Source organism: Diorhabda carinulata, chromosome 4, assembly GCF_026250575.1.
Source record: "Diorhabda carinulata isolate Delta chromosome 4, icDioCari1.1, whole genome shotgun sequence".
NCBI classification, from domain to species: domain Eukaryota; kingdom Metazoa; phylum Arthropoda; class Insecta; order Coleoptera; family Chrysomelidae; genus Diorhabda; species Diorhabda carinulata.
Window position 1 is genome coordinate 29705164 of NC_079463.1, and position 25357 is coordinate 29730520.

At 32.4% G+C, this 25357-nt stretch overlaps 2 protein-coding genes across 6 annotated transcripts in view; one reads left to right on the forward strand and one right to left on the reverse strand.

Moving 5' to 3' along the window:
• The window catches only part of LOC130893358 (hemicentin-2-like), a 482155-nt gene that overhangs the window by 342770 nt on the left and 114028 nt on the right, over positions 1-25357 (forward strand). The window lies entirely within an intron of this gene.
• On the reverse strand, positions 4681-24276 carry LOC130893359 (cytochrome P450 4V2-like). Of its 3 annotated transcripts, none has more exons than XM_057799389.1 (9): positions 24106-24276; positions 22802-23085; positions 18335-18535; positions 15424-15609; positions 13148-13512; positions 10744-10812; positions 9094-9271; positions 8491-8667; positions 4681-5046 (listed from the first exon to the last, which is right to left on the reverse strand). In XM_057799389.1, the coding sequence occupies exons 1-9, from the start codon at positions 24132-24134 to the stop codon at positions 4880-4882; spliced, it is 1656 nt and encodes a 551-aa protein (XP_057655372.1). In that variant the 5' UTR covers positions 24135-24276; the 3' UTR covers positions 4681-4879. The 3 variants fall into 3 exon arrangements, with proteins under 3 accessions (XP_057655372.1, XP_057655374.1, XP_057655375.1); XM_057799391.1 differs by having other exon boundaries at positions 22802-23150; positions 24106-24205; XM_057799392.1 differs by lacking the exon at positions 22802-23085 and having other exon boundaries at positions 24106-24236.

Consider the following 25357-nt stretch of genomic DNA (forward strand, 5'->3'; position numbering starts at 1 on the left):
GAAGACTTCTAATATTTTATGTATAGGAAATGCGGACGGGAAACGTTCCGATTTCAGGGGAAAATGTATTGATTGATCGCACCAAATATTTTGGGAACTAATTAAAGGTTTAATAATTCTAAGTTAGTATTAAAGGTATTAGAGTATTTTAGATTTCCACTAGCTCATTTTCAGTATACCACCCACCTCTAATCGTGAATATATATAACATAAAGGATATGTGGATTGATGATCGAATTTGATCCTGCGGAAACTGCAAATAGCGGAGATATATCGAAGTGAATTTCGGAGGCTTTTTGAGTTTTATCCGAATTTTGTTCTGCTTCATGCAAGCACCATCTAGGTCTCGGGAGTGGTAGTGGGTGGCGGGAAGTGAGTGAGCCACATCTCGGACAGAATAATGCAGCCGCTTGCCCTTCAATTCGCCGCTTGTCTATTAAAAATAAACAAAAAAATAGGAGATTTCAAAAAAGAAAAAACAAACAGAGAAAACAACAAAACAAATAAAAACAAAACATATACCCTGAGCTGGAAAGAAGCGTTTTTTATTTAGGCTGAAGCTTTCTTTCTATCTTCTTCGAGTCATTTGATCTCCCGTTTTCTCTTCCTTTTTTTAGCCAGGACAATACTTATAAACCCATCACCACATCTCCAGCCATGCAGAGGAGCAACTCCTTTGTCAGTGCCAAATCCTTCCTCGCTATAAAAAAATTCCTTATCCATCCAAAATATACCCATCGAATCTCTCTCTGTGGAAACAACAGGATGTTTGCGGTTTTTCTCTCACAGGTTTTCTCTCGCGATAGAAATTGACATCTTTTTCACCCCTATCGCGGATGTGGTTGAACTAGATAATCAGTAGAAGGAACCAATTAAGAGAGGATCTGCTGATCATCAGAATAAAGAGAATTGTTTTGCTTATGATCAACTTAAGCTAATAGATCCGCTTAATAGCAGAGGAGATCCCTAAAAGATTAACAATAAAGAAAGGAAAGAATCTGCTGATATTTATTAAGATGAACAGTGTCTTGAATATATACAACTTTACCAAGTGGATCTCTTTCTTAAATCTATTAGGGAAAACCCCCAGAAGATTAAGAAAATAATACGAAGAAGAGTAGAGGAGCCAATTAAAAAAGGATCTGCTGAGCTTTAGCTTTAGCTTTAGAGTGGATCCTCTGAGAAAACCCCTAGATAATAAAGAAAATAGAAAGAAGCCGGACCACTTGCGAGAAAGCCTACTGAATAACCTAACTAACAATCCTCATCTGAATGAACATAGCTTTGAATCTATGTTTGGGAATCTACGATGGAGCATTAAGCAAAGTTCTGAGTACTTTGGATTGTATTTCAGTTGTATTTCATATGGGCATATAAGCTTTATTAAGTTTTGTATACAAGCGCCTTATTCGTGATAATTGGGATGAACAGCCAATCAGTACGTTTTTAGTTAGGCCAAGCTGTAATATCTTATATGTTTACCCCAGGTGAGGCGCCGGTCTAGATAGATACGGAGGTATTTCTTATCCTCTTGGTGAATGTGTTACGTCCCAAGCCCGATCTTGTACGGAGTCGAGCTTCGTACAATGAATTTGTACGAAGTCCGATCTGTACAAGCCATTTTGTACGAAGCCGAGATTGGCGGACTTCGGACAGAGATGATTGTACGAAGTCGACTCTGTACAACGCTGGTTGTACGGAGTCGGAGCATCGATACTCACTCGGTAATGAGCGCGTTAATCCGAAGTAGTATACGCAACCTAACCTAACCTAACCTAACCTAACCTAACCTAACCTAACCTAACCTAACCTAACCTAACAATAGATGGTAGCCAACTAGCCGGAGAACATACTTTCAATCACAATAACTACGTTTGTGTTTACTAACATCTTAATAGCGCGCTCATTACCGAGTGAGTATCGATGCTCCGACTCCGTACAACCAGCGTTGTACAGAGTCGACTTCGTACAATCATCTCTGTCCGAAGTCCGCCAATCTCGGCTTCGTACAAAATGGCTTGAACAGATCGGACAGCTCGACTCCGTACAAGATCGGGCTTGGGACGTAACATATGGACAGTTGTTCATTGTACAGTATATCTTTTAAGATTTGGAGGTATTCGCTCCGATGCGTCACGTCTTCATCCGTTTATGGATTTTATCGAGGTGGTATTGCAGACATCTGAAGGTAGCAGTGGTTAGGGTAGTTATGGGGAGATCTGATATACAAATGTTATTAGCACGCTATCTTGTGGTACTCCAGATTTCATCGGTATCAAATCTGTGGGTGATTATTATATATGTCATTCGAAAGTGTCTTTCAGTGAGGTATGACGTCAATACTTCAAAAAAAGGATGCCAAGGATGGAACAAAATTATCTAGGCTACTTGTCACTGCGGTGAATGATAACCCAAGTTAAGCATGGCTGTAAATACCATCTTGTTTTGGAAGTTACTCCAGGATGCTGTCTGTGATCTGGTCATACCCAAGTACTTTTCTAGGATTTATTTGATCTTTGACTTCACTGGCGAAAGTGATATTTTCCAAATAGTAGCAAATGTTTTAGATATACATTTTTCATATGAATTGGAAACATCTCTATGTACGTCACGAAGCATATCTTGGTGGAGTGAACAGATTCTCAGTTAATTGAGTTGATAAATCAGTTTAAGTTGTTTGTGACATTTTTGAAAAATGGAGCGTTGCGAGTTTTCTTAAGAGATATTAAGAGTAATGTATAGGAAAGACATCGGTTAAGGTATCCCTTAAGTCTGGAGAATTTTTTTCCAAGATGAAGTTTGGAACACCCCCTAAATTTTTTCCTTAGATGTTGTGTATAAAATTTCGATTGATTGCGATGTCGGTAAACCCTGCCTCAGAAAGCTTAAAATATTGAACTTTATCGAAATTTCGAATATCGAAATTATTATAAATGGGCTCTACCCGCCACAGTGTACTGAAAACATATCTCCCGAACGTGTCAATAAGGGAAAATGTGCAAGCATGACCGAGAGACGAACGCGCCGGGTCTGTGGTCACTTAAAGTACCTCTAGCCTGAATTGGCATCTTTGGAATTCCTCGACGAGAGTGTTCCACTTGAAATGGTAGAAGCCTTGCATAATTATTTTCATGGACCGCCTCCACTATGCCCCGTCTCGATGGGCTATAAGGAGTTAATGCTCTCCCCATCTCCCAATAAAGTAAATGCTTTGTGTTGTGGTGTATTCTCTGAAACTTTTTCAGCGGTATCATGTGTCAAGAGATTTTCTCTATGAGGATACGAATGACACTGCTGAGCACGTTGTGAACTTAACCCACGAGTTAATAGGTCAACTTCAAAATGAGGAACATTCACCAAATCAGTTACTTGTCGCTCAACACCCTCACCAACTAATGCCTATGATTGAAATTAAATATTTCATCAGCAATTTGCTGAGATTTTTGGCAATCTGAGGAAGGTTTTGTATCAAACAATGAATAAATCTTGACCTTACTGACAGAAAACTTCCTCAAACATCCGAAAAAGCTGATATTCTCTAAATTCCTTACATGACAGGGAAAAAATGTAGAGGGTATCTGATGTTGACCTTCGACTTCCGCTATTAAGAGTCACACTAATCTCAATTAAGACATGACGTAGTTCTTGGTACTTTTCTTGTTTGGCAACAATCTATCAGTCAGCATGGAAACCCATAAAATTAATGAAAATTAGACAGTGACTACAAACTTTCTACAAGATGAGTAGGTTTTGAAATATTCCAGAACACTCAAAATTTATTACCCCGAGCCGTCACTGCCCGGTATACTATATTTAATATGAGTATCCTTCCCTCAACTTTACACGAAGCTAACTTATATATGTTTGATTATTGAAAGTTCTCTTTTTACAAACTCTAAAATTTTATTTTCGAAACGATTCGTGAAACTCCCGGTGGAGAATAAAACAATAAATTGCACGTTAAAACTTTGAGATCGAGATTCATCGCTCATTTTTATCTACTTCTTTTCAATACGCTTTAGAAAGTTGGAAGTAAGTGGATCACATTTTCCAATTTAACGAAAAATGTACATTTTCAAGTGACGCATTCCTTTAAATTATTGAAATGATTGCTGTAGGAATTTATTTCTGAAATAATCTATTATTCATGTTCTTGTTTGAGAAATTCAATTAGCATTCCAGTGTACCGTCGAGGTAAAGATATTTTTTAGATACCAATGATACAAATTGAAGGCATATTTCTTAGTTACCTAACGACATCTAAAAACTGGAAATCAACGGTATAATACTTAATCATCCACTACACTCCTCGCGGATTCGATTGAGGTCAATTGTATATATTTTTTAATCGGAATGAAAGATTTCGAAGAACTTCAGTTTGTCGTGAAGTGTGATTGGATGTGCAACGCCGTCATCCACAATCTTCTTTTTATTGATATTTTTCTAATTATGTTTATGTTGGTATAATAAGCTGTTCATTGAAACTGCGCGGACTCTTCATGAGATGGCGCGAGTTTGAGGACATGCTCTTCAAACTTAAGTCAACTTTTTCGAAGTAAGTAGTACAGTGAATGCTTTGGATAACTTGAAATAGACCATGATAGAATGATAAACACACGTCGTCTTATGGCTCATAAAAGTAGGGTTCTATCTATAAAGAAAAATAATCAACAAAAAATGGACTTTTTAATAATTTTATTTCAAATTTTCATTATTAACGCTACAGGGATTATCCATGGGATCCGTTACTTTATTTTATTTATTATATCGTTTTATTTACTACATATGCCCAACTTTAAACTATTATTATCCGTCTGTATAGATGAATAATGGAGATAAATATAAAATTAGGGACTGTAAAAACGTAATTCCAGTTCCACTAATCATCTATACGTTTTTCTAAAGTTAAACAAATACCATTATTAGATCCTAAAACAATATTTGCAACTAATTTGATTTCATGGAACGGATTGGTCGGTAAAAGTTTGTAATTTCTTAAAACTTTGGAAATAATACTTTTCATCTCCAGCATAGCAAATTTTTGACCTGAAAATACGTAAAAAATATATAATTTGAATGAAACCCTTATTATAATACATATAAAACGACTACTGAACCAATAGATGATATTTTGTAATAGCTACGTATTAATACTCAGATAGGGTGAACAAATAATTGATATTGTTGGAATCAAAGTATAGGCAAATTAAATTAAATTTCCAGCGTGAGCTTTGATATAAATAATTAGTCGTTAGGAACGATTTAAATAATAGATACTGATGTCAACAAAATTGAAATGACACATTTTGAACTTGTAAGGACAGAAATGTGAAGAAAAGTTGATCGTATAGAAACTATTACTTTCTAATAATTAGATAAAAAAAACCCGCCATTAGTTTACTTAGTTAAGTTTAGTTAACTTTAATGTAATGACAACATGGTTACAATGTGGGAAAGAATAGATAAATAAATAACAAAGTAATAATAAAGTGTAGGCGTGAAATGTATATAGTGCCTTCGGGATCAAATTTTAAACGCTCACATATTATTTTGTGGTGGTATTATGTTGATTTACTTCTTAACTTAAACACCGAATTGGGGGTGATGCTACAGAGATCTCTGTAGGCCTAACTTTATAAGGATCTTTGTATTTTTAACCAGCCATTTCCTTAACTATTTCCATTTTGCATCTTTTCAAGTCTATACACTGAGCCCATTGATGCTTTAACCTTTTTAACTCTCCCAAATAATAATTACCGTCTTTTTCCTCGAAATAGGCGTTCATGTATGCGTTAACATTATCGAAAATAAGAATATATCTCTCGCAAGTGTAACTTTAAGGTTAGAGTACAAGAAGAAGTCTCTGTGGGTCAGATATGGTGAATATAGTGGATGGTCAACTAATTCGAAGTACAGTATGTGAATTTTAGCTATTACAATAATTGAACTGTGGGAAAATTCGTTGTCATGGTGGTCTTTCGAATGGGGTAGCTTTTATGGAAGTCCTCTCTTTACCTAATCAAGCAATGATATGTGTGAGTCTCTTATTATTGTTTCACTTTTGATAATTGGTGAACACACTTCCATGGCTATCCCAAAAAGCCGTCTTTGCGTTTTTTGATAAGGTCTACTTTTGTTTCAAAGAGTGTGAATACAGATAGCTTACACATACATAATTCTTAAGTCAGTGAATGGCGAAAGCGTTCTTTTGATATGCCGATAGCCTCTTCTATCTGTCTAAGCTCTATTCGATGGTCCTCTAGCACCAAATGATATTGCAACGACTAATATACGATTGATAAGCTTCCAAAATAGCCGGAATTTTATTGAGAATATCTCGAAGCGTACGCAAATATATTAATTAGTTCAGACATCTTCAGGTTGAAGTCGGAAACTTTTCAGAAAACCCTCGTATACGAATCGAAAACCACGAATTTATTTTATCTATTTATTATTGTTGCTTCCAGTTAATGGAAGGAGAGAAAACAATTTAGAAATGAATTCCTGCTGTTTAAGTAGAATTGAAATGGGTAAAAGACAATTTAATTTGATTAAAATATTGGTAGTGACTACGCCACAATGATTTATGAAATAGGCAAACTGTGGAAAAATTTAGCAGATTAATTGTTATGTGAAGATTAGTACATGTAAGAATCCAATTTCGGCATGGAAATCATTACAGTATCTATTTATTAAATCCATTCGCCAACGTTTTCGTGAGATGGATGATAAGTGAAAGTACTATTCATTATGATAGTGCAGTATAAATTAACGTATTAGAGATAATTGATTAATAAGCGTGATAACAGATAGTTAAAACCGACATCAGTTGTTCAAAAGACAAACACAGTAGTGCATTATTTTAATAAGTTAATTATTCAATATTGAGTGTAGATATTGACTTGAAATAGTAAATCATAATTTAGACGAAATATGTTCGAAGGCACATTTTGTAACCATTATAATGTAGATCATACATGACACATATTAGGAGTTTCCAGAAACCTGATCATGATCCGAATGTTCGGAAACTAACCCGGATCACCTTCACTGTTTATCGGAAACTGATCGAGATAATCGGGTTGTAGCTGATATCCTGGTAGACCAGTGGGTAAATACGGATCAGTTGATGGATTGTTTCATTTGTCTAGAGCTTTTTAAACTTTGAAAAAATTATTTATTCTCCTTATATGTTTGTCTACTAGCTATCAATTCACATGATACATGCAATTTATAGATTTGCGATTTTTATACTTTTCGGCAGTGGTATCATGGTGGCGGAACGCTTTTTGGAAATCTTACGAATTCATGGAAAAATTCAATGCTTATGGACGAGTCAACTTGGTGCAATATCCATTCTAATCCCTTTCAGACTTAATACAACTGAGTAAACAAACGTCTGAAGTCGTTGTAGACATTTTACTGAACTGTTCGACACATCACGGATTCGACAACATTTATCTGAAGAAATGATGATGCCAGCGTAATATTAGGGAAATATCACGTGCTGCAGTATTATATGTCTAGGGATTATTGTCTGGCACTGCATAAACCACAAGCTTGAGCTGGCAATTAGGGATGCAATCGATGATGCAATCGAGGAAGCTGGAGTAAATAATTTTCCGATTTTTGTGGATACAATGTACTTCATTTATAATGAATCGTGAACTAGCTGAATGTTGGAACAAAAAATGAGTAATACTCTGCTATATCAAACCCTTTTTGAAAATCTAAAGTAGACAAAGAGAGAACTTTAACAGAAAGAGCTATGAACACTGATCTAACCAAGAAGCTTTCGTCATCTTAGTTAACACTAAATCTAGTCATTATATACGGTATTTTAGCAGACTTTTCAATGCTGTCAGAATGCTTGCAAAATCGAGAAACTACTACTTATAAGCATAAAGTTAATCAAAAGAAGCATAAGATTTTTCAAACTCCTACCTAAGAAAAACCCGAAACAAAGTCTCTTGAATGAGCCAGTGTAAAAAACAATCTGAATAGAAGAATGGATAAAAATGTGTAAATTCATGTGTAACATGAATATTAAGTTGGTGAAGAAGCCAAACGTTCTTCACTTCAACAACGCGGAACTACTTCCATTCCCAACAACGCAAACATCCACGATCTTTACCGTTTGGAGGAGATCAACAGGAAAAGCTACATCTTTAAGGGTTACCCACACACGTCCATCTCTAATTGCCTTACAAAGTATTATAATCATGAGAAATGAGAGACAATAAATATTATAAATCTAGCGCAAATATATCTTTTGACTGAGTTAGACTGACTTTGACAATGAGTTAAACCAAAGCTACATTAACATCACTATTAGACTAGTTTAGTTTACATTCAAAACAACGCAAATTTAGCTAAAAAATATTTGACAATTTATGGGAATCTAACAAATGATTGTTGAAAGTGTGTTTTTGGAGACATACTATATATAGAAATTTATACAAGTTTAAAAATCCATAATTTTAGACTCACCAATACAATTTCGAGGTCCTGCACTAAAAGGGGTATAAACAAAAGAATTGCTTCTATTCGAATCATCGTCAAATCTGTCAGGATCCATTTTCAATGGGTCTGGGAAATATATCGGATCTCTATGCATTGCGAATATTGAAATCAAAATATCAATATTTTTAGGAAGTGTATATTCACCTAAAAAATATGTCAGATCAACAGAATTCCAATGTTTCAAAAACAGTAGCTCAATACAGTTTATATTAGCTTTCAGCCATCTTATTCGCCAGATTTATCGCTTTGTAGTTTTGAGGGCATTCATACAACTGTGACGAGGATACTGTCAGAGGTGTCGGTCAAAGACTACCAGAATTGCTACAACGCCTGGAAACATCACTGGACTCGCAGTACGGAAGAGGATTACGTTGAAGGGGTTCATGTTGTCACCGCAAAATTTTAAACAAATAATTTTCAGAGCATCAGTCTTATTACTCAATTGTTAAACTTCGGAAACAGCCTTCCAGTAAATATTTATTCCTTTGATTAAAAAAATCGTCTCAATAAACTGACTTAGTACGACCTAGATTAAATGTCAAATAGGGATGAAGTAATTGACAATCATACCGAATTTCATTTCTTCTGATGGGGTCCTTCTTGCTAGAAAAGGCACTGACGGGTATAACCTCAATGTTTCTTTTAAAACTTTATCCAAATATTTCATGTCTTGCAATTGTGGAATGGTTGGTTTGGCATTTTTCAAGTTTTTACCGAAAATATTTCTCTGCTCTTGATACGCTTTTTCCTATATGAAAATAAAACTTTATAATGAAGATTTATTGATAGTTTCATTAAGCTTTCTTCAAGAATAACGTGTGCAGTCCAAATTTTGATAGATGTGCCATAGGAAATATCAATTGGTTGGTACCACATTATGGAACAGGAAGATAGATTTTGAAATTTGTTTTCATCTGAACCTGCATGAAATTGATGTGAAAGCACTATTGGGCTTCAACGTGCATAACTGTTTGACTTATATTCAGACCTTCTAGGAAAAATCAGCGCCTTTTCACTTGGAAAAACGTTCGTGAGGCTGTAGGAACTAATACTATCTCACCAATAGCTGGTAATTCATTACCATAACTTAAGTAATATGAAAGCACTATTGGGCTTCAACGTGCATAACTGTTTGAATTATATTCAGACCTGCTAGAAAAAATCAGCGCCTTTTCACTTGGAAAAACGTTCGTTAGGCTGTAGGAACTGATACCATATCACCAATAACTGGTAATTCATTACGATAACTTAAGTAATATGAAAGCACTATTAGGCTATAACGTGCATAACTGTTTGACTTATATTCAGACCTTCTAGGAAAAATCAGCGCCTTTTCACTTGGAAAAACGTTCGTTAGGCTGTAGGAACTAATACTATCTCACCAATAGCTGGTAATTCATTACCATAACTTAAGTAATATGAAAGCACCATTGGGCTTCAACGTGCCTTCAACTGTTTGACTTATATTTATATCTGCTAGAAGAAAACAATGCTTTTTCACTTAGAAAAATGTTGGTTAGGCTACATAAACTGATCATTTTTCGCCAATTCCTGGTAATTGATTACCAAAACTTAACTAGACCAAATGTAATTAGACAAAAATACATTATTGCTAAATGGAAAAAATAAGAGTCCTCCAATAACAAATTCAAGTCATCGATTAAGACTTTTAGGACTAAATAGGATTGTATGGAGGGTTCTGATTAAATATTGTCAGTCTGAGGTACGGAGTTCCATAATGTGGTGCCCGAATGACAGAAATTATAATTTTTCATCAGTCTAGTAGTATAGCAAAATGATGATTCCCAATAATATTATTCTCATATAAGAAATCATCAAACAAACCTATATAAAAACGAAAAACTTTAAATTAGCTAACAAAATATACCGGGGCTTGAATGTGTAGTTGGTCCTGGAACCATAAGATTAAATTTTCAGCTTAAATATACGAGGAACTAAGTTGCTGCAGATAATACTCATCCTATAACTTAAGAAATTTTAAAAAATTATACAACAATATTTATTTTCATGGTTAATAAAGCTGCAATAACCTACATTTTGATAATTGAATTTCATTTCAAATGAAAGTAAATAGCGTGAAATATTAAGTGAATATTTAGAGTGGATTTTCAAAATTAAAATAAACTAACAAAGAAGAATAATTTACTTCCTGTAACTATTGTTATTAATTTAATGTGAATTTGCGAATAGCCTACATACCTGAACTCCTGGATTTGTAGACAAACAATATAAAGCAAAACTTATTGCTGCAGCTGTAGTATCGTGACCCTGTAAAATGAACAATTTGAAGTCTTTTCAGAAATTGACTTTTTCAGTTACAATTACGTCAATTTTGAAAAATATCATTATATTTCGAAATAAAAACGAAAATTATTGATATAAAAGACAAATTTGATGTCATTTGTAACGTAGGGTATTGTAAAACTGGAAAAAACGTATTGAAGATAGATTTGTGAATGAAAAAAGGGAGAACTCTTATCAATAATAAAATTCTTGATAGAATAGAGGCAGTAAGAAACTATTTTCATTAAAAGCAAGGAAGCAACATAACAGATTAAGACGAAACTCTGGTAAGCTGGAAGAAATATTTAAAAAAATGTTGAACACAGAATATGATAAAAACAAACATGAAATCGCAACATTAACGAGAAAAAAATATGAAGGAGATGATGAAGAAAACACAGAAGCTACTCCTTATCTTTACTCATATTGTTGCCATGAAAAACTACATTTTAATATGATATTGAACATAACAATTATTTTATAATGCGTATGCGTGAGCACTCTGTAGCATCTTGTAATTTTTTAAGCGTCAGTATACGAGGGATGCCTTAAAAGTTTTCGACCTAATATTTTTTTCCATAATAATTTTTACTTCCCCTTTACAGTTAATCTAGCGATACTGTGACCTATTTAATCCTTCTCAATAAAAGTTCACGTTTACTTATGCGACGACTACTTCGTCTGATAAAAATCTCTCTCCTGCAAGTGAAACTTCAAGAATAGTGAACGAAAAAGTTGCAAGGGGTCAAATCTTGTGAATTCGGTGGATGCTCAACTAATTCGAAGGTAAATTGGTAAATTTACGAAGTTTGTTATTCCGATGAAGCACTTATCGTTTTTTGCACTTTCTCTTTTCACTTTATCAAGTAGTGATGCGTCATACTTTTATGTTATTGTTTAATCTTTTTGAAGATATTCGATAATACTATTAATGTCCTCAACTCCGGTCGCTTTTACTGCCGATGAAACCGCTTCTTTAAAAGCAAGTTAGCTTTTAGCAATCCACTGTTTTTTCATAACAAGATTGTAGTGATAGATTCAGGTTTCATTTAACACTGGAGTCGAATCGACGATGCGAATTCGGAAAAGCATAGTCGTACCCATTAAATCTCTTTTTTACCTAAAAACATGTTTTTTCAGCCATCATTATCAAATAATAGTGACGAGGTAAATTCATCAGAGATTGGCCACATTGAGGTGGATCCAGCTAAAGAAATAAAAAAAGTGAGGATGACGTTTATCCTTTGCCACAAAATCTATTTCCAAATTAAGACGTTGAGATAATTGAACAGAAGTATAAGGTACTCCTGCATAAGGCCCCAACGAAATGATTGTTAGCACAAGCACAAATTATTATTGCTAAAGTCAAGATCATGAAGCCCCAAACAAAACATTTACGCATGGGCCAAAATGAATTAGATTTGTTTTGCTTTTCGTCTTTTATTATTAACTTAAAAAAAATTAGAAAATACGAGAATTTATCTGTCACTCAAATATCAAGAGATTCTGTTGAGGCTAGAGCTTTTCTTTGGAATTCTTACGTCAACTGCAGCAATGAGGGATAACCATTTGATATCAAAGAAGATATTTGATATCACTTTAAGCTGGCTTGCGCTCGTCTATTTCAAAAATAAATAGACACTTGAGACTAAAAAAAGGTAGCAAAAAAGAAGAAATTGGTGCCATATAACCTCCAGAAAAACGAAGAAACGAAAAGTTATTGCTACAAATGCAATAAATAATTGTGTGACGAATACTATGTATAAATTTAGTTTATTCAATTAGTTTTCCAAAGTATTTTGTTCTATTTTATACATAAACACTTGAAAAGACAAATATCTCTAAATGAAACCACTTTTTTGACGACGTAGTCGATAATACGGAGGTTAACTATAAGCATTGAAAAAAATAATTAGAGTTCTAGGGTTGAAAGTAAGAATCAATAGAAAAATTCGACCTATTTTGCTCAAACTGCGTCAATAAGGCCTGGGATATGCTCATTCAAATGCACTTTTAGTCCAAATTCATCAAACGATCTACCATACGAATAGTTTACTGGCTTTTGGCCGTCCCGAACGCTCGTCGTCAGTCAAACTGATATGGCCACGTTTAAATTAATCTGCCTAAAATTTTTTGGTCTTAAATGATCGTAACAGTCCCCGTTCCAACTCCTCTTACATTTGAATAGGCGCAATCCCTATCAAAAACAAATATTTAATGACATTTTCTCTCTTTAGACATCGTTATAGTACAAACAAGCATCGAAAATTAACCGATTTCGAAGCTGAACTTAAATTATAGATAACGAAAAAGTAAATACCTCGAACATAAATGTATCAACTTCTTCTCTAATTTCCTCTCTCGATAGAGATTCTCCATCCACTCTACTATTTAGTAAAAGATCCAAAAACGCCAATCGCTTCTTCTTAACCTTTGTGTCTACGTATGAAGATTCATCCTTTCTTGACATTTCCTCTATTCTCTTTTCAATGATGCTTTCAGTGTGATGATGAAGGACTTTCAAGGCTTTTTGTTCCCTATAGTAATTTGGTGTTAAACAGTATAGAGAAGGATGCAAAACTGAAGATATTCTATCTATAAATATGGAGCACATTGTTCTAACGCTCTTGACGTATTCCGAACTTCCGTTATTTAATGCGTCAAGTTTTGTACCCATAGCAGTCTCTAAAATTCATATTTATATATAAAATGGTTATTTATGGCACAAGTGAGTAGAGTAATACTTTTTTTCACAAGTAGGACGGTTTGACCGGAAATTCCAATTGGAAAAAAGGTTACTTTATTCACGAGTTTCATACAAAAATGTTTCTACGTCCGTAGACTTGAAAAAATTCGAAGAAACTTTTTATTTTGTAATAGTAATATTAAAATTACAATTGTGAGCATTATGTATTTTAAGTGAAGAAGAAGTTACATTACTGTTGGTACTTGAATTGGCAACATTTAACTTTTTAAAGAAATAACATTGTCTATATTTGCATTAGTACTTATTGGAGTGTTGGTAGGATCGTGAATATTTACAATGTTGCTTAAAGTCGAACTAATTTTTCCCGTTAAAATTGTCACTACCAAGTTCAATCTATTGTCAGATATTTCACCAATAACAGTAAATCGACGTTGAAGATGAGTTTTTGTATCAGGTACTGTGATAATTGAAACATTTCCGGTATTATTAATATCGTTACAATTCATTTTATATAATTCCCTCCTCCTTAAAGCAACCTGAGAGATGTTACAAATAATATCTAAGTTTACATTAAAATTTTTTGCCATACCTTATGCATGAGATAATGATCGTCTGGAAACTTATTAATTTCTTCACGAGCAAATTTTTTTAGTTTTTTTGGGTCTATACCCAACTGATTTATTTTTCAAATATGCAATGAGTTTCGAGTTTTTACAGATGTCTACGTCGTTATTTACCATTAGGGTGCCTTTCAGTTTTGAATAAGTCGACAAAAGTGTTGAAGACTTCCACATTTTGGATTTAGTTAGCTAGTAAGACTCTTTCTGTGAAGCTGTGTGCCTTTTTTAGTACGACACTCCATAAAAGCATTGTATTTCTTTAAATACTATTCCCTGGATTTCTCTGGGAGAAGATTCATAGTCACTGCGGTTGACGATTCAACAACATCTTCTGGTGTGCAGTTAAAACTTTCTTCACTATTACTCTCCATCACTAATAATAATACTACACCTCTTTTAATTAGAAACAAAAGGAATTTTTTAACAAATATTAAGAAATAAAAGTGTGACAGTTTATCGGACAAACGAATTTACGATTCACGTCAATGTCACGACACTTTTTTTAACGCAAAAACGTGAAAAATGAACCGCTGCGGTACTCTTTTTCATCCTTTTTGACCGATTCAGAAATTACATTCTTTATAAATGAGAAAGTAAACGTGAATATTATAACGAACGTAGAAGAATATAATTAATATATATTGATGGGTCAAAAATGGCAGAGCTCCTAAAAGCCATCACCAAAGAAGGCTTCCAGCACTGCGACGATCAATGGAAAAAACGTATGGAAAAATGTGTGGCGAGGGAAAGGGAGTATATTGAAGGGAACTAGAATATTTTTTATAATAAAAGCCTTTTTAGCAACCAGTCTAGTTATTAAATAGCCAGACCTCTTAGTTCATTTTGCAATGTAATAAGTCTTTTATTATTTCCCCTATTACGCATTTTCTACAGGATAGTTGAATATCCATAATTATTTTGTTTCCAAAGGCGACTTTCTCAAACAGTGATCACCTTTTGAGACTACATATTCCATTAACAATTCTTCTTGCTTCTAGCGCTGCTTGTACATGGTTCCGGTTAGTCCAAGTGCTGTATTTTCGTGAGAATCCTTTTGTTTTTTCTTATAAAATATAAGGTATCAGAAAATGGTGGAATAGTTTGAGTGGGTAGGATCAATGAAATGGAATAGGAGAGCAGAATAATTCGTATATCATTGCGGGACAAACATAAAATATCAGCCGAATAATTGTAAACTGTTTCCTGGTAGTATTTCTTGGCAAATGGAACCGTTATATTAGATGCAAACTAACTTTTATATAAACTTACCACATATTACGTCCAGAGTGCATAGTGTAACTAAAGGAAATATATCAAAGCCACTGCTGCCAACGTGTTTTCCCAATTTTTCTATAAAAACGTCACCCACACTTTCAAAAACTTCTACGTAATTATGCAATATTGAAAAATGGAAAGTGGGGGTTATGATACGCCTATGTTTTTTCCATTTTTTACCTATAAAACCAATATTGTTGAATTTGTGTGAAATGCTTGATTATAACAGAAAAGATTTGGAAATTTTATATAAAAATCTTTCAAAATGAATATCTAATCACTTATCCAGCTGTTCTCCTGAAATTAAATCCACAGGGCGTCGATTTATCAACGTACCATCCTCTTTATTTCGCTTCCTATAGAAAATTAAACAATATGCCAAGCGCAAAAAATTAGTAATTTTTAAAAGAACAGCACAGAAATTAAGAAGAAATGCAAACTTAATTGTTATTCAATGGAAATAACATGGTGGATTATCGATGTCAGTGCCCTCGATAATACGTGGCAGAACTAATCAATTTTCGCGGCTCATTTAAATTTAAAACACAGAATATCTGTATTGTAAATTCTGTAGTCTCTGTTATTCATTTCCACCCAGTTCTGATTTCGCACTTTTCTGACTACACGATGAAAAATATATTAGAACTGGCACACATTTATGTATAAAATAATATTTACATACATTTTTCAACTAAACAAACTACAGATTTTTATAACAAGCAAAGTGAAAAGTGTGATATTTTGAAGAGACTGTACATCATTACAATGATATAGTACTATTATTTTTGGATTAAAAAAAATATTGTCGATACTAACATCCCCAATGGCACACAATTGCAAGGAGAGTGTGTAATTACTAATTAGTTTCGATGTTATTACGTCTCATCAGAGTAGCTTAACACCCCTCGTTCGGGCTTGAAACTCGAACTGTAGACAACGTGAAAGAGCGTTGTCTTCAGTACTAAACTGCTCTGATGAGACGTAATAGCGTCGAAACTAGTCACACCCTCTTCTTGCAATTGCGAGCCATTGGAGATGTTAATATCGACAAAAAGGTTGTCACTCTCTTCAAAATGGTTGTAATTCAATATTCGTCGAGTCATTAGCCAGGACGTTGTTTTCTCCTTTGAAGAACGGCGGATAACATTTTTGAAATATTGTTTTTTTCGAAATTATTTCAGAGGTGAATAGTTGAAAGGTTTAAGTCGATCTGTCCACCAATATATATGTCAAAAATAAGCAATATTGATATCCGAGAGACATAAAATATCAGTAGTATAAAGGACTAAACTATACCAATTTATCACAATTGCAATAAGATGTTAAGGAGACTTATTTTGGTCATAAAAAGTACAAAAGCATTATCCTGTATAATCCATCGTTTTGCTATACCTTTCTTAGCTGTGAATTAATGAATTAGTTCGTTACATTATTTAAATTTTCTTCTATACACTCAAATGTTTTAATGTCACACATATTCTTCAACGTCTTCAACTGCTCTTTGTTTTTCTTCAAACTATTTTTTAATCCTTTTAGTTTGGATGCTGTATTCCGATGAATTTGATACATTACCATTTTTTTAGTTGTTAAATTGTTCTCAATAGTTCCAGCTACAGTCAAAAAACACGATTTTTGTTTGACAAAACTATTAATTTCCTCTGTAACAATGAAATCTGAAGCTTCACTTGAAAAATCCAAAGGCTCTTCTAAAGGTAAATAGCCAGACGTTCAGGCTTGAACAGTCGTACTATCGATTTTACACTTCAAATCTTTTCTATTGAAATTATTTCATGTTGGAATTTTACAAAATTTTTCCACAGACCAGGAAAGCGTTTGAAAGATTTGAACCAATAATTATTGGTTTAATAATTATTGATGACAAGCTTGTGTTGCTGAAATTTAGATGCAAAACTACCTTCTTATAGCGATCCTAGACATATCTACATAAATCTATCAGAACCAGAGTTGGATGTAGTTCCATTTCTGTTTATACTAGAAACCTGTTTTAGTTTTAAATTATTAATATGCCCCTGATTTATCTATAGTTCGTGGTATGATTGAAAATACTGGTTTCTATCATAGTTCCTGCTTTAAAAACTCACTCAATAACTAAAATAACGAAAAAAAGTTGATTATACGTTCGATTTTCTTGGAATGAGGTGTGATAATTACTACAGAAATCATTTCAGTTCACAAGAGAACCAATTCATTGAATTGATTTCAGAAAACTTGTGGATCAGAAGTATCATCTCATTAAAATGGAAATTTCGACCCAATATTAGAATTGGAGGCACTCGTGATTAGTCAATAGCCATTTTTCCTAGAAATGTACCAGGTGGGCAACTAAGAACGGCTGTCAGCCATATCTTAGAAACGGATCATATCACACCACTAGAGGGCGTATTTGGTTAGGTTTTTTTTTTAAATTTACCCCGTGAAGTGCCACTTTATATACAATAATCGTATTCTTTAACAAATTCTGCTCATGTTTTATGCCAGAGGGCTCAGTCTATCTCTTCTAAAACGAGGTGGTGGAGAGTGGGAAGCTTGTTATGAAAAAATGTCTGGAGTCCGGTTCTGCTTAGCCGATTTTTATAAATTCTTTATTGTTTGAGCAGCATTTACTAACATAGTGAGGCATTTGTCCGATAAACCAGTTACAAAAGAACCACAACACGGATGGATACAGGAAAATATATTGAAATCAGATATATGAGAAAACATCAAACCTACTGTAGAGATTTTAAGAAAACTGTATCCATCAAGAGGATAGAAGAAGTTTATCAGATACCTACACCCCTCAGTGGTCACTGTAAAATAATGGTTAGTATTGACATTGGAATTGTAGATATTGTAACATCTCGAGGAAGTTTTAAATTGATTAATAAACATTTTATACTTTTACCTGTACTTGTCAGTAATCCTGTACCTAACCAAGCATGTAAAAATCCATAATACTGAGATTTATCTATGATTTTCGTGGAAGATAAAAGGAGTTCGTTGAAAGTAGCATCCGCCGTAACTATACCCAGCTTCACAGGACCAATGTAGATTTTTATGAGACGTCCGTGTATTTTAAAATTATCCATCATAAGTTCCAGCAATTCTAAAATATATAATTGACAATTTAAGTGTGTCGCTCAAAAATTTGAGTTTAGGAAATAAAGAAATTGAATTCTTTTGCTATGCAGATGACGACACTATTTCCTCATAGCAGAGAAAGTTTAACGAAGTTTAATATAAAATTTTAACATCTAGCAATGAAGTTTAAGATTTGCTACATGAATTATATGAACTAAAATTGAAATAGTATTAGCCACCACCTAACCTAACCTACTAATCGGTTTATCGAAAATAGGTTAGGTTAGCTTAGGTTATGTTATGTAAGGTTAGGTTAGTTAGTAGCTAATATTTTATAGCAATTTTAACTCAATTCGTGTAGTGCCTCTTCCAAAGAAGAGAGCCGTCTTAGTTATACTATTTATAACTCAAGAACAGCCGAACCGATTTGACTAAAAATTCGTAGGGAGGTAACTTGTAAAACCACTGTTTTCGAGGGGCGTCACGTGAAACGTGGTAAGATAAACCAGAAATTTATCATTCAAAACATCCGTCTAGATGTTCTTTGTTAAAAATGGTATAATAAAACGCAACTAACAGCTAAACCTAAAGTTGTAGGTATGATTGAAAATATAAGAATTAGTTTTGAGTTTGATGTGTTTGTTTCGAGTTTCTATTGACTTATCGTGCCGTAATTCAACTAGGATTCGGAATATTGCGAATGGAAGGACTGAAGAAGTACGCGCGAAGAATACGTATTTCTCAATCATGAGTCATTGCATTCATTGCTTCGTGGCGAAGCACTCGGAAAAAGAAATTTTCTAGCAAACACTCAAAAATACAATTTGGGGTAGACATTATCGAAGAGCGAGGATTCAATTTGATATTCAAGGTATTTATTTATTTGGATGTGCCTTGCTTACCTGCGTACAAGACTAAAGGTTAGATCTGAATACTCATGCTTCAAAACATCCAAAACTATGCAAGGGAACGCGTTTGGAGGTGAGTAATTTACGTGACGATAGTCAGAGGAAAATTCAAAGTTTCGAGGAACTCGATATTTTCAACGGATATGCCGTTTGGGTTTAAACTACTTCAATTTCGTATCCGTCTTGCATTTGCCATGACCATTAAGACATCAATTTTGATATTGATGGAATACAAAAATTTTTAGTTGAAAATGTGTACAGATTTTGAAGCAATAGTTATGTTACTTGGTTATTAACTACCGACAAGCCCTGTTTGATTAAAAAATGGACAAACGAGTGGAATATGTGTGTAAGAAATCAAATATAAAATACTTCGGAAAGAATTCCTCATATTCGAAATCTATTTTTTCAAAATTAAATGACGCAAAGTTATAAGGTGTAAAAAAGAATTATGAACATTATATTTGATCAAAATCTAAAAGAAAAAGGACATATGCGCCAAATATCTTTTATTTTATCATTTACTTACAGATCTTGAAGCAGTGAATGATTGACAAGGTGTCAAAAGGCTTGGACGGATTCGAGGTCGATGTAGCGCAGCCGTATTGGCTGCTGACTTTTAAAACAAAACGATTTTCACCAACATAAGAGAAATAATCAGATATATTCCAGTTTTAATATACAGAATAAAATTTCTATCATATATTACATATCTAATTGTACCTATATGTGTTGAAAATAAGTTTTATTGGATTTATACGAAACTTTATTGAAATAACATGTACACTGTACTTTACTCTTTAATTTTTTCACTTGAAACTGTTAATTATCGTACTTAAAATCTAATACACGATAGATAAAAAGTATTCATGTATTTAATAAGTGGTGTTTTATCAATGTATGAATAGGAAAAATTTTACTGGGTACTACGCAGTTTCTGCTTTTTGAATAGTTGAGCATCTAAATTGAAGATCTGATGGTTGTATATCTATAGGAAAACTATCAAAAAAAACTGATATTGAGGAAAATGAGAAAATAATTGTCGGTATCAGCAATAACATAATAAAATATTGGTCAAATTGTTTCTCAATAATTTAATGTTAATTCCTATTATCATGTTTCAAAACTAAAACAAGATTATTGTAATTTTTACTGATATTGCTATTTTAAGAAAATGTTAAATAACATATCAATAAAAAAGAAATACTCATATTATAATCAATTAACAAACAAAATAGATTCTGAATATTGGAAAGCAACAATCCCAGAGGAGTGAAGAATAATAATAATAGCATTCATCCATGAAAAAGGAAGTTATAACGATTGTAAAAGCTATAAAAACTATACCTAGTCTAAGACAGAAATTAGACAGAACACAACAGGAAATGGAATGGATAATTAGCAAGAAATGTGGGAAAAAGAGAACTGAACTGGAGACGGGCTAAACAGGAAACAAAGGATAGAATTGGACGGAGAAGAATTATCACTCCTACACCTATGGTAAAAGAGGTTGCGAATAAATAAGTATTAGAATCCAAAATTTATTTCCTTGTCATATATACAGTAAATAGCTAAGCATATACAGGGTCCTTTACGACGAATTTTGAGAACACCCTATATAAATTTTTGTCAAGGTTTTCACAGATTTTGAAAGCTGTAAGTGTTATTTGTCCAAATCCCAAAAATATTAGAACTGACTCACATAAACTTAGAAATATAATTTTTTAGTGGAGGGCTGCATGTGTCCAAAAATTTCGAAAATGTGAAATAATTAACAAATGGTGGACTTTAGGCATACTATGCCTCATATAAAGTTATTTTGAAATTTTGCGGAGAACACATGCAAGCAATTTTTCAGAACAATGGACCCAGTACTTTTCCATATGCATATCGATTCAGCTCGTCGTGAAGGACCCTGAAACTTTAGAAAAAATCCGAAAAACGAAACATTACATAAGAAGTTCTTGGAATAATTAAAATCGCCCATTCTAATTGGATTTACCCAGCAAAAAAATCGATATCTCAAATCGATTTTTTTTGCAAAAATCGATTTCTCAAAAACTCCACCATTAATTTGCAAGAATTTTAGATGTGTTTTTCGGGAACCCCTGACCTACATTTTTGCCAAACGGCAGTTAACCAAAATGCCCTGTTCGGGAAATACGGCCTCGCAACGAAAATATCGATTTTGACCAGTCCAAGCCTCACATACTTTATATATGTTTTCCATGTATTTTTTCATAGGGAATACATACGATAGAGTTGTTAGTTTTACGATAAAACCTACATTGAAACGGTGGGAGTGAAACACATAACGTACGTCAGTCGATGAACATTAAAAAAAAATTGGGTAATTATTTAGTTTAGGTTTCATACGCCAGATTTCTTTGAAATTTTAAAATGTTGTAGAGAAAATTATGCTGATTAATTTAATGTAGATATAGGGCGCGGAAATTATTCCTTCACATACTTTTTCGAGGCTGAAAATTTAGAAAGGTTAGGTTAGGTTGGGTTAGGCTCATACTCAAAATATTGAGCGACTTATTCAAATAGAAATGAAGCATTTATTGAAGAAATTTTACGAATGTATCCAATAGAAATTTATGATTATTTGTCGGTGTAAATAAATGACTATTGCTAGAAATTGATTTGTGTCATTACATTAGTCGTAACTAATTATATTTAGGGATAGAATAGGGGGCAGAGGGGGAGGTGTTAAAAGTCCGCCGCCCCTAATTTTCTTCAACATCAAGTATTTGCAAAATATCAACTATTCAAGATAGTATATATTTTCCAATGTTCAAATCATAAAAACTATGTGAAGGAATGTTTTTATATCTTCTTTTTTAGCATAAAAAATTGTATAATATACTGAGATTTCAAGGAAATCAAGCGTATGCAACCTAAAATGAATAGTTACCAAAAATTGGTCAATTAGGGGCATAATGGCGGTCATTTGAAATGAGTGTACCACTTGAAATGCTTAAACAGCGTATTCTCAGCGAAAAACGTTTTTCCGAAAAATTTAAATAACCATATTTCTTCAAATTGAACATAGAATGATATCCCAAGTTTAAAAAAAATCGAATACCACGATTTTTTTGCTGGCCGAATCCATTTAGAATGGGCCACATATTTAAAAAGGAGAAACATGTATATGGAAAATAGATTCCGAAATAATAAAAAATATGAAAAATCCTGGAAATAAAAAAAAAATCCAATTCATATAACTGTAATCTAATAAAGAAATTTCGACCTTTTGTCAATATATATGTATCACAAAAATATCAATTTTTACTTAGATCATTTAATTACTTTTTTGTAATTAAAATAAGTATTAGCTAATCTAAAAATTATAGAAAATAATGGTAATAATAACTCACGCTCCTTTGTTTTGAATAGAAATTGGTCCCCATTTCCTAAAAAGAAGTTTGGTTTGGGTCCTTGAAGGTTCTTTAAATATCTACTATTCTCGTATTTCTTAATAAGCAAGTAGATAAAAAAAACTAACACCAAAATAATGATATCACAAAATAAAATTAACATTTTCGACACGCGTTTTAGTTTCCGCAAGGCTCGCAAATAGTTATATATTAATGGTAATACAAATTTTAAATCTGTATATTTTGTACTGAATAACCTTGATGGTGACGTGAATAACTTGAAACTATAATTTGCAAAATAACGTTCAACTGGTTGAGATTGTGATATATTAAATTGATTTTCCGTGAACTGGAAGATACAAAAATTCTGATAATCTTATCTTGTGCCAAACAATAATATGAATGTATAATAAATTCACTCTAGCGTGCCAAATAACATATTATTGATGTAATCCCTTTCAGATATTTTAGTGATAACAATTAAAAATATCCTGGGAAATTTATTTGTTTTACAGATGCAGAGAAAATGATAATTATTTATTTACAAATACGTAAACAAAATAACTATTTTCCTTTTTGGTAATATTATACTTTCGCGATCCCCTCGTTTTTTGAGTGTAGAAACTCGAAAACTTCGAATCCGATTTCGATAATTTTTTTCAAATCTCCGTTTTTAGGGCGGATTTATGAAAAAAAATATGGGAAATATCTCACCTGGAGATTTCATATACTTTTATGACTTTAAATGTGATCAGAAATGTACTTCTTCGCTTATAATCGTTCATAACTTTTTTACAAAGCATCAAACGCAGTTCATATATTTTTTTTGTTAATCTACACAAAAAAACGAACATTTTTGAAAAAAAATTGAAAAATGTTCATTTTTATCTCTAATAGTTAACAATTATCCTTAGTTAGATACACAATTTTTTTTAATATTGTAAACTTGATTACAAAAAGTGATTTTAATAATATTTTTGTTCATATAACTTTAATGATTACTTAATAAAAAGGGTACAAACGATTATGTGAGAGAATAGGTCAATTTTTAGAGAAATTATTATTTTTAATTGTAAAAACAACATTTTTGTATATTTTTTTTCGTTTTTTTTGTGTAGATTATGAAAAAATATATAACAATTTCACTTGATCATTTAAAAAAAAGTTATCAACGTTTATACGCATTTTCATGAATATTTAAAGCACTGAAACCAAGATTTTAGAAAGAAAATTTGTGGAAATTGGAGGATTTTTCGATTTTCTAGAGCCAAAAAACGAGGAGACTGTTAAAAGTATAACATTACCTTCTTTTCATTTGTTCTTTAGTCGCCATGTCTCAATACAGAAATTTTCTTTGAAATACTTTTATGTTTTTTAAAACATATTTTATTCACTTTGAACGACTTATAGTTTCTACAGAAAATAAATTTGCAGACAAATCAAACAATGAACAGTAACAAAACGATGAATGAACTAGAATTTATTGCAATGAACTTATATTTATTTGATATGTATTTTGGAATCCGCTGACTATGTGAATATTATTTATTGCTTTTTGGAATTCGCTGATCGTGTGGCAGTATCGGGAACTTTTTACATTTCTACATATTAACATTATGATATCATTCTTATTTTCTTTTGTTTATCTATATCTGTAGTCCATAGAATTCCATTAAGTGCTTTTATTATCTGTTTTGCTTTGGTTCTTCTTGATTTTATTTTTTATTGTACATTATTTCGTGAGATCCGCGGTCTCTTCCCCAATACATGGATATTGTGTTTTTGTAATTTATTTAAACAGCGTGTATCATAGTTGGCAATAAAAATAAAAAATTGTGTGTGTCAGCTCCGACGCACGACTGGAGTTTACTCCTTAAGTTCGATAGTCTAACCAGACGCAAAAAGAGTTTATTTAACTTAAAAAAGATTGGTTGAATGCCAGAATATTTTGGGCTTCCTCATTAATTTTTTTTTAATCTGTAAGCTCGCTGTCTCTCGGCTGGAGTTTTAGGAGGTTTAGATTTATTCCTAGCCAAAAAATATAAAAATTTAGAAAATTTATAAATGCATAATTATAAAAATTTTAACCGACTTTAAGAAAATTGATAAAAAAAGGTTTTTATAAACATTTTTTTTTCTATTATTATTAATTTTTTATTTAAAATATAATATTATCTTAATAATTAACAAAAATGGTTATAAAAAGATAATTATGTCATCAAATATTTTACATACAATAATAAATAGTACAAGAAAATTATTTAAATAAGCTAAAAAATAACTTTTAGAAAGAAAATTATATAAAAACATTATTATAATGAAAAAATTTTGTCGATTTTTCTGATAATATTATCGAATTATTGACTACAGTTGTTAATATTTAAAAATTATTTATAAAATAAATCATAATAACGTGGAAGAATTTATATACATCGACAAAAAAATTAATTTTTGGTTAGGTTAGAAATTTTCTATTTTATGTGGATGCGCTCGATAATTCATATTGGGTTGAATATCTAATTTTATGTGTTGTTTTCAAATATATATTTATATGAA

Excerpts from the sequence above, each read along its gene's own strand:
- LOC130893359 (XM_057799389.1), bottom strand. The coding sequence starts at position 24,134 with ATGGCGACTAAAGAACAAATGAAAAGAAG. Across the intron at positions 15,610-18,334 it reads AGGATTACTGACAAGTACAG|GTAAAAAATGGAAAAAACAT; the intron begins GTAAAAGTATAA and ends TTGGTTTTATAG. Across the intron at positions 13,513-15,423 it reads CACTCTGGACGTAATATGTG|AGACTGCTATGGGTACAAAA; the intron begins GTAAGTTTATAT and ends TATGAATTTTAG.